The sequence below is a fragment of the Suillus plorans genome (genome assembly GCF_016647745.1).
Source record: "Suillus plorans strain S12 chromosome Unknown HD556scaffold_67, whole genome shotgun sequence".
NCBI classification, from domain to species: Eukaryota; Fungi; Basidiomycota; class Agaricomycetes; order Boletales; family Suillaceae; genus Suillus; species Suillus plorans.
The window spans coordinates 75406-84025 of record NW_024537451.1 but is presented as its reverse complement, the minus strand read 5'-3'; the positions used below and the strand labels follow the sequence as shown (position 1 = coordinate 84025).

The window sequence follows — 8620 nt, the reverse complement described above, 5'->3', positions numbered from 1 at the left end:
GCCAATGGCTCAGTTATCAGCGCCATAGGAAGAGGTAGTGTGACATTGGACTTACCAAATGGGAAGGAGCAAAGCACTGTCACCCTCCAAAACGCACTCTATGCCCCAAAGATGGCATTCACACTTATCTCGACCAACCGTATCACGGCAGCGGGACTGGCAGTGCATTTTGAGGACCGGATGTGCAGGATACTCTCTGCCGGGCCCAAGCGCACCGTCATAGCCGCGATTCCCCAGGTCGATGGCCTATATAGTGTAGCCGCTCAGGCTAAGCACCATGCGAACCTGGCGACCGGAAAACTCACTGTCCATGCCGTCCATAAGGCCCTAGGCCACATCTCCCAGGCAGCCGTAAGGCATGCTGTCGCAAAAGACCTCATCAGAGGTGTCCAGCTCGATCTTGCCTCCAGCGAAGAGTTCTGCGAGGCCTGTGTGAAGGCGAAATCCTCACACAAACCTTTTCCCAAGGAGGCCAGCCGCCGTGCGAAGAAGTATGGCGAAGTCATCCACACAGATCTGTGGGGGCCGGCGCAAACAGTTAGCCTGGGCGGATGCTCGTACTACATGAGTTTTACCGACGATTACTCAAGGGAGACCCAAGTCGCGTTTCTGAAACACAAGAGTGAGGCTTTGGAGGCTTTCAAACATTATCATAAAAGACTCACCACGAAGCACGATGGCCTGCGCATAAAGACCCTCCGGTCAGACAGAGGAGGGGAGTACTTGAGTGGCGATTTTGAGACTTACCTCAGGGAGCATGGTATAAGCCGGGAGCTCACTGTCCATGATGCACCCCAACAGAATGGAGTGGCAGAGCGGTTGAACCGCACCATTGTGGAGCACGCACGTGCCATGTTGATTGCACGCGCACTACCGAAGTACCTGTGGGCGGAGGCAGTTGGTTATGCTGTATGGCTGAAGAACAAATTACCTTCAAGGTCCACGCCAGGACACACGCCACACACACTCGTCTACCAGGAAAGGCCCGACCTGTCACATGCCCATGAGTTTGGAAGCCGAGTCTTTGTGCATGTCGAGGGTGCTGGCAAGTTGGAGTCGCGGGCGGAAGGGGCCTTGTTTGTGGGGGTTGACAGCCATAGTAAAGGCTATCGCGTCTATTGGGAGGGTAAGAGGCGTGTTTCGGTCGAGCGTAACATTATGTTCGTACCTCAGATGGTTGACGTTGCTGACGGTGTCCCGGTCGAGGGGGAGTCCAACTCCAACCCTGTCATCATGAAAGGCAGCGCCCAAGAACCATCAGCAAACTCACCTCCAAGAACCCACATACCGGCGCCCACCACCCCTCCAAGAACCCACAACCCGCCACCAGAACCTCCTGCAGCTCCACGGTCTACCAGAGTACGCCCACTGCCAGGTTATTATACCGCCCTCAATGAGGGGGAGCATGCTGCTGTTGCGGCTGAAGTCCTCAAGATAGAGGAAGAAGAGTCAGCCTTAGACGAAGAAGAAACAGTCACGCACCAGTATGCGATGGCCGCCGTACAGCCAGAACCAACATTGCAGCAGGCGTTGAATGGTCCAGACGGTGAAGAGTGGCAAGAGGCAATAGACTATGAGATTAGTCAGCTGGAGAAGTTGGGAACATGGGAGGTGACGCACTTACCACGTGACACTAATGTCATACCATGTCACTACGTTCTAGCCACCAAACGAGGGCCCAACGGCGAGAAGTTAAAACTCCGCGCGCGCCTCGTGGCCAACGGTCAACGTCAACGCTATGGCGTAGACTATTTCGACACCTTCGCACCTACCTGCAACATGATCACCATTCGCACGGTACTAGGAATGGCGGCCCACCTGGATTGGGAGATACACCAAGTTGATATCAAAAGTGCGTATCTCTATGCTGATGTCCAGGAGGACATATACATGAGGCCGCCACCTGGGTACCTAAGTGAGGGAGAACGCGGAAAAGTGCTGAAGTTGAAGAGGAGCTTGCCGGGTCTTAAGCAGGCCGGTTTTGAGTGGGCAGAGGAATTAGCTGGTGTGTTTACTGAGATGGGTTTTGTGCGCTCACAAGTGGACCAGGCGGTCTATTTCAAACGTACGACGGATGAACACATCGTCATCACTGTCTCCGTCGACGACATGGCTGTCACCGCCAATCACGTTTCCCACATTCAGCGCTTCAAAACTCAACTTCAACAGTACTTTGAAATATCGGACCTCGGTGAACTAAGCTGGTTGCTGGGCCTTAAGGTCACGCGAGATCGTTCAGCTCGCACCATCACACTCTCACAAAAGGCATACGTCGAAACGATACTTGAACGTTTTAACCTTTCAGATGCTAAGGCCGCAACCACACCTATGGACTCCAGTACCTTCCTAACCGCCGAGCAAGGCCCATCCACTCACGCTGAAGTGCAGGCGATGAGCGAAGTGCCATATCAACGTGCCATTGGCTCGCTCATGTACGCAGCCACGAGCACAAGGCCTGACATCGCATTCGCCATCGCCACGTTATCCCAATTCATGCGCAATCCAGGGAAGCCCCACTGGGAGGCCGCCAAACGAGTGCTACGTTACCTGAAAGGAACGTCAGACTTCGAACTCACCCTAGGATTCACGGATGGAGGCCTTGAGGCCTTCGTCGACGCAGATTGGGCTTCACAGTCCCACCGGCACTCCATCTCCGGCTATGTTGTCATGTTGAATGGCGGACCAGTGGCTTGGAGCGCGCGAAAGCAACCACTAATAGCTTTATCCACCGCAGAAGCAGAGTATATCGCTCTGACGAGTGTTGCACGTGAGGTACTCTACCTCCAATATCTTACCCAAGAGCTCTACGAGGCTCCCTCGCTCCCCACGTCCATCTTCTGCGACAACCAAGCCGCTATAGCTCTGGCAGCCAACGGAAAATTCCAGTCGCGGACAAAGCATATCGCCATCAGATACCATTTCATACGTGCACACGTCAAGGACGGCACGTTCGCTTTGTTCTACTGCCCAACGGACCACAATATCGCAGACGCCTTTACCAAGGCACTCCCTCGACCACGTTTCCAAAATCTCCGAGGCCAAATGAGCCTAGCTCAGGCTATACTGTTAAAATTAAGCATAATACTCACTAACTAGAAACGGTATGGTTTTGTAAGTTTGTTTGTAAACTATCAATCCCCTACAATTAAGCTTAACGGCTTCTGATTCCTTTGGTGATTCTCAGGCTTCCAAGAATAGCGCTACCACCGGAAAAATTACCAAATTGGGATATTCCAATAATCTCACTATTCCCACATACCTCCCTGGCTCTACTGCTGCACCAGAGCTTTCCCCTTGCTCACTCATGTATATAAGTAGTAGAATGGCATGTACATACATAAAATGATACAATAGACCGCTTTTTTCATTGTCTGAGAGCTTGTACAGCAGTCTACAGTGCTGACTACAATATGTGTATCCCAGGATTAAAACATATTCGGTTTTTTGCCCCTTTAGCAGGGAAGCAATTCTGACTGTATATATCATATATTAGAGTGTTAATGAATATATTACACCGCTTGTTTGAGCCTCTGTAGTGTCCTACATCAGTAGATATGTTAAATTCATGAATACCTCTCAAAAAACATAAACCAGTTCGCATTTTTTAGTGTTTAGGTATATAGACTGGTGAATATTATTTCTAACATCTCTTCACTAGTATATACATCATATCAAGAGTATAGGTCAGCAGGATCAGTCCCTAGGGTCATATGTATTGTCATCTTCCTGGTGGTTCACTCCCTGAGAAAATTTTTCCTGCAGCTCCGGCCCTCTAGGATGGTAGGTAGTCTTTTACTATGAACATATGGAATATATTTATCACATAGGTATACCAGAACAATACCAGGATCCTTGTCTACAATCCAAAGTCACTTTTTGCCTACAATGTACCATATTTTCGCATTTTCAAGGTTTTTCACTACATTCTCACTACATAGACTATACCAGCTGTTCATATATCACTTATAGTACATATATGAAGCCTTCCCAAGGCCATGATCAGGTAGAAATATGTCATAGTAATGATATCAATGATATAGGGGCAAATCCCACAATCATGCAAATGTTATATTTCAACCCTGTCTAGGGCGAAGATTTCATTAAAAATGTATAGAATACATTGTAAACTACTTAAATATACTATACTAATATATGTTGTGAAGGTAAAGGTGATGTGGAAGTGTTGTGGTCTCAATTTGTTGTATTATTATGGTCAGACCACCCTTGCATAGACTGTTGGTGCATAGTACTTTTTCGATGTTTGGACTTTTTGACTTTCCCACGACCTATTTCTTATCTATTGGATTCCCCTGCTGTCAATTATTCATGGATCCTTCTGGTAGTCGAGGACTGTATTACTTGGTATATATAGTGTACTCCAAGATAGTCTGATCATAATATTTTACTATATTCATGTCTGGGAATTCTTATCAGTGAGAATAGGAGATATGTGCTTGATATCATTACTCTGACATATTTCTACCTGATCATGGCCTTGGGAAGGCTTCATATATGTACTATAAGTGATATATGAACAGCTGGTATAGTCTATGTAGTGAGAATGTAGTGAAAAACCTTGAAAATGCGAAAATATGGTACATTGTAGGCAAAAAGTGACTTTGGATTGTAGACAAGGATCCTGGTATTGTTCTGGTATACCTATGTGATAAATATATTCCATATGTTCATAGTAAAAGACTACCTACCATCCTAGAGGGCCGGAGCTGCAGGAAAAATTTTCTCAGGGAGTGAACCACCAGGAAGATGACAATACATATGACCCTAGGGACTGATCCTGCTGACCTATACTCTTGATATGATGTATATACTAGTAAAGAGATGTTAGAAATAATATTCACCAGTCTATATACCTAAACACTAAAAAATGCGAACTGGTTTATGTTTTTTGAGAGGTATTCATGAATTTAACATATCTACTGATGTAGGACACTACAGAGGCTCAAACAAGCGGTGTAATATATTCATTAACACTCTAATATATGATATATACAGTCAGAATTGCTTCCCTGCTAAAGGGGCAAAAAACCGAATATGTTTTAATCCTGGGATACACATATTGTAGTCAGCACTGTAGACTGCTGTACAAGCTCTCAGACAATGAAAAAAGCGGTCTATTGTATCATTTTATGTATGTACATGCCATTCTACTACTTATATACATGAGTGAGCAAGGGGAAAGCTCTGGTGCAGCAGTAGAGCCAGGGAGGTATGTGGGAATAGTGAGATTATTGGAATATCCCAATTTGGTAATTTTTCCGGTGGTAGCGCTATTCTTGGAAGCCTGAGAAAAACATTTCCAGTAGCATCGAGATCACAAGAGAGATCCCGATCTTTAGAACCAGTGAGGTATTGTGCCTGTTAAGCTTCATGAAGCTTCATGTTGGTGACTCCGAGACAAACTTACAAAATGTACTGTGTATAGTTAGACATGGTTAAGTATCACCCTGCCATGAACAGGTGCCTAGCTTGCGCTCGAGGGGGAGTGTCGAGATGCAAGAGTTCCGAGGTGTCGAAGGCCGATGAAACCGACGTATGAGGAACGAGCGCATGCCAAAGCGGAAACGGACGAGCGCGCATTGACAGTGGCTCGTGCCCTCCCTTATTTTTCCAGTCTCTGATTAATATATGATCCTACTCGTTTTACCTTATAGTTCGAGTCAGATAGATAGACGCATCTCAGTCTTGTCCCAAGTACTGAGATGTGAGTACCATTAGTTGCACGACACGACGAACACGTAGCTAACGTTTCTCGTAGCGTTTTCGTTATTAGGTACATATACCAAATATACAACGAGTCTTGTCCCAAGTACTGAGATCGTTTTCGTTATTAGCTCCCTCCGACTCGTCCGCTCGCCTCTAAGTTTTACATTCTCACCACTCGCGAAATACTTGATTGTGTTGGTTTTTCGAGACGGACCTTCCTTCGAATCTGCAAGCTCTATCGTGAAACGGGTGACGTCGTCAAGCTACGTAGTGAATACATCGGCCGGCCGAGGCAACAACTTGTCAACAAGTCAAATCAAGCCAAAATCGAGCTGAATTTTCTAAGTCCATTATCTTGATAAGTACTGAAATTCTCACACAGGGCTGCGCCATTACTTATGCAAACCGCTGTAATCACAATGTGTAGTTCGTTGAGTATCCCTTCTTGATAACTTATTTTCCATATTTACTCATCTTGGATACTCTCCTGTCCTGTGCAGAATGTGAGTCATTTGACCCTCATCATGTGAATTATTAAATAGATTAATCATTTTCACTCACTCTTTCACTCTATAGAATGTGAGTACTGTGTTTCAATCGTTAAGGATTCTAGCTACGCGATCCCCTGTATTCATCATGTGTTCGCAGAATGTGTGTTGATCATATCCTGTCTAATATGATGGTACTCCGCTCACAAATAATCTTGTTTAGCTTGTACGTCCATCGATGCCAAATCTTCACCATTACATAGTAGTAATGGTCATCTGGTTCCGACCCCTGACAGTTTGTAAGTTACCTCAACACAGCAGTCATTGTCTACAATCTAGTGGTTAATCACTTGCAACTGTAACGTCAACCAAATAGAAGGTGTGTCTCTGTTATTAATCAAATGTTAATTTGCCACCTTCATTCATCGTCTGTAGGAGGCAAGTACTTTGCTCTGTGGTGATGATTTTGATACCCACACCTTGTTGAACCTGTGGCTAGACCACAATCAAGCGAAGTGATATCATCCGCGTCCTTCAGCCTTTGGTAGGTTCCTTTTCATTCACATTGATCTTCAGCACTGTAAGAGTGCGCAACAGGCTGCGAAGTTTTCACTTTTCACTTCTGCTGCGAACAGAATTGTTCATACTGGCATCGGTTAGTTTCTCACTGCATGATCAGTTGTCGTCTTAATGACAACAAGCAGCTACTATTATTGTCCTCGAGTACTCTGCCTTTCTCCCGAACAACAAGAAGGACTTTGAGCGCATCGGGTCTGCCATGGACTACTACCTGAACTCTCCAACAGCTGTCGCAGTGGAGAAAGGAGCAGAAGAGATTTCTCGTCAAGGCTACAACAGAGAGGAATTGGGGGAGAAGATTTTGGAATTCATCCTTGACAATCGCTTGTGTACGTCCCTGACCTTGTCGTGAACTTGGAAGTCGAAGCTTACTGACAGCCTGCAGCAAAGGACTTGATAGAAAAGAAGTAGATGATGCCCGAGCCAAGTTTCCTGTTTTTAGATGCGTTTTTCCCATGCCGTGTCCGTCTTGTACGATACCAAACATGTCGGCTTCAATTGTGAGTACCCAGCGGTGTAGACCGTGATATTTCCTTGCTTCCGATGCTCTTTCCCATGCCATGTACTATACTCAGCACTCTAGTTTCAACTACTGGGCGCTGCAGATTGTGTAGGGTTTCAACACCCGTTTTTCAGATTTTATGATATCGCGTTCTGTTTTGTGCATGTAGTTGCGCCCGTCAATGATCGCTGTTCATTCTTATCTTCAACCATGAGAATTCGAGAACCGGTTCGGTATGTTTCAATGCTGAAGCGGACGGGCATGACAACTGACAACATTATCGATGCTGGTCAAGACAGTGAGCAACCGGGGGAAGTCATGCGCATGAAAATCTGGGACACCACGGTAGATTTAGAACAGACGAATCGTTCAGAAAGCAATCAAAGCATTGTATTATTGTCTCGTAGTTGAATATAACTTTATCGTCTGGACGAGGGGGAAGATATCGGACAGAAAGCCAAGATGACAGGAAATGAAGCAGACATATCGAGGTATTGACAGCATCGTGAAGCGTAGGTATGCTGTAGACACAACAGGGTAGCGTCTAAATAAAGTCAGATGGGAAAAGCAATCAATAGAGGCTAGATAATGCGAGCAAATGTGAATACCATATGAGAAACATTCTCGTGACAAGGGACGCACCATCAAGTATCATACTACGATCGGCGCAGTCCTTATCTAGTACATTTTTCCGTACGTCATAAGTGAGAGTGTTCCATGATATTTTTGTCTATCGAGGATGTTTTGAAATGGCTGGCAGTGTGCACTACGTTCAAACTATCACACCTGAGCATGAACCTGTCGAGTACTGGGTATGGCGTAATTTGAGGTAGGGGAAAGCCCATGTGCAGTGCATTGAAGATCTGATTTGGTAATAAGGTTACCACAATAAAAGAGTATGACTAGAGAGCATACCAATGACAGCAGGTATATCGCCTTGGGAATTCAAATCAAGCATTCGGGTCCAGCGAAGGAAGGTATGAGCCCAAGCGGGTTCAAGATCACGCACTATAGACATCAAATAACACAATTGGCACGCAGTCAAAACAACATTATTGGGGAAAACCAGCGATCTTCCACTCAACACGGCCAACCGCAGATCTGCAGGCATCCAATCAGTAAAAAAAGTCACGGGGAAGTGGCGATCGCACGTACTTGTGGTGATCAAAATCTGCTACTGCATCTGCAGACCATCTATAGAGGATCGTCGTCTTCTCCTTTGACGTTAGGTTCTTCCTCCGCAGGCTAGACTTGCCATATCCTAACATGTCCATCACGACTTCTAGTAGCTATAAGGTGATATGATAGCCTACCCGAAGGTACCGAC

The 8620-nt window shown here is 45.9% G+C and overlaps 3 protein-coding genes across 3 annotated transcripts; 1 reads left to right on the top strand and 2 right to left on the bottom strand.

The window, feature by feature from the left end:
- Positions 1–3054: 3054 nt before the first annotated feature.
- Positions 3055–3495, bottom strand: HD556DRAFT_1402839 (uncharacterized protein). Its single transcript, XM_041303867.1, has 2 exons — positions 3185–3495; positions 3055–3111 (listed from the first exon to the last, which is right to left on the bottom strand). The coding sequence occupies exons 1-2, from the start codon at positions 3484–3486 to the stop codon at positions 3093–3095; spliced, it is 321 nt and encodes a 106-aa protein (XP_041155743.1). The 5' UTR covers positions 3487–3495; the 3' UTR covers positions 3055–3092.
- Positions 3496–6613: 3118 nt separating this feature from the next.
- On the top strand, positions 6614–7202 carry HD556DRAFT_1447751 (uncharacterized protein; the record flags this gene model as incomplete). The annotated part of the gene is made up of 5 exons (XM_041307327.1): positions 6614–6643; positions 6712–6756; positions 6789–6867; positions 6917–7120; positions 7177–7202. The coding sequence occupies 5 exons, from the start codon at positions 6614–6616 to the stop codon at positions 7200–7202; spliced, it is 384 nt and encodes a 127-aa protein (XP_041155742.1).
- Positions 7203–7678: 476 nt separating this feature from the next.
- On the bottom strand, positions 7679–8412 carry HD556DRAFT_1402835 (uncharacterized protein). The gene is made up of 3 exons (XM_041303866.1): positions 8209–8412; positions 7936–8156; positions 7679–7874 (listed from the first exon to the last, which is right to left on the bottom strand). The coding sequence occupies exons 1-2, from the start codon at positions 8402–8404 to the stop codon at positions 8074–8076; spliced, it is 279 nt and encodes a 92-aa protein (XP_041155741.1). The 5' UTR covers positions 8405–8412; the 3' UTR covers positions 7679–7874; positions 7936–8073.
- Between the last annotated feature and the right edge of the window lie 208 nt (positions 8413–8620).

What these genes read in the sequence shown, in the direction of transcription:
- HD556DRAFT_1402839 (XM_041303867.1), bottom strand. Translation starts at nt 3,486, where the DNA reads ATGATATATACAGTCAGAATTGCTTCCCTGCTAAAGGGGCAAAAAACC.
- HD556DRAFT_1402835 (XM_041303866.1), bottom strand. Translation starts at nt 8,404, where the DNA reads ATGCCTGCAGATCTGCGGTTGGCCGTGTTGAGTGGAAGATCGCTGGTT. An exon ending in CGATATACCTGCTGTCATTG is followed by an intron (nt 8,157 to 8,208) that starts GTATGCTCTCTA and finishes TTACCAAATCAG; the next exon opens with ATCTTCAATGCACTGCACAT.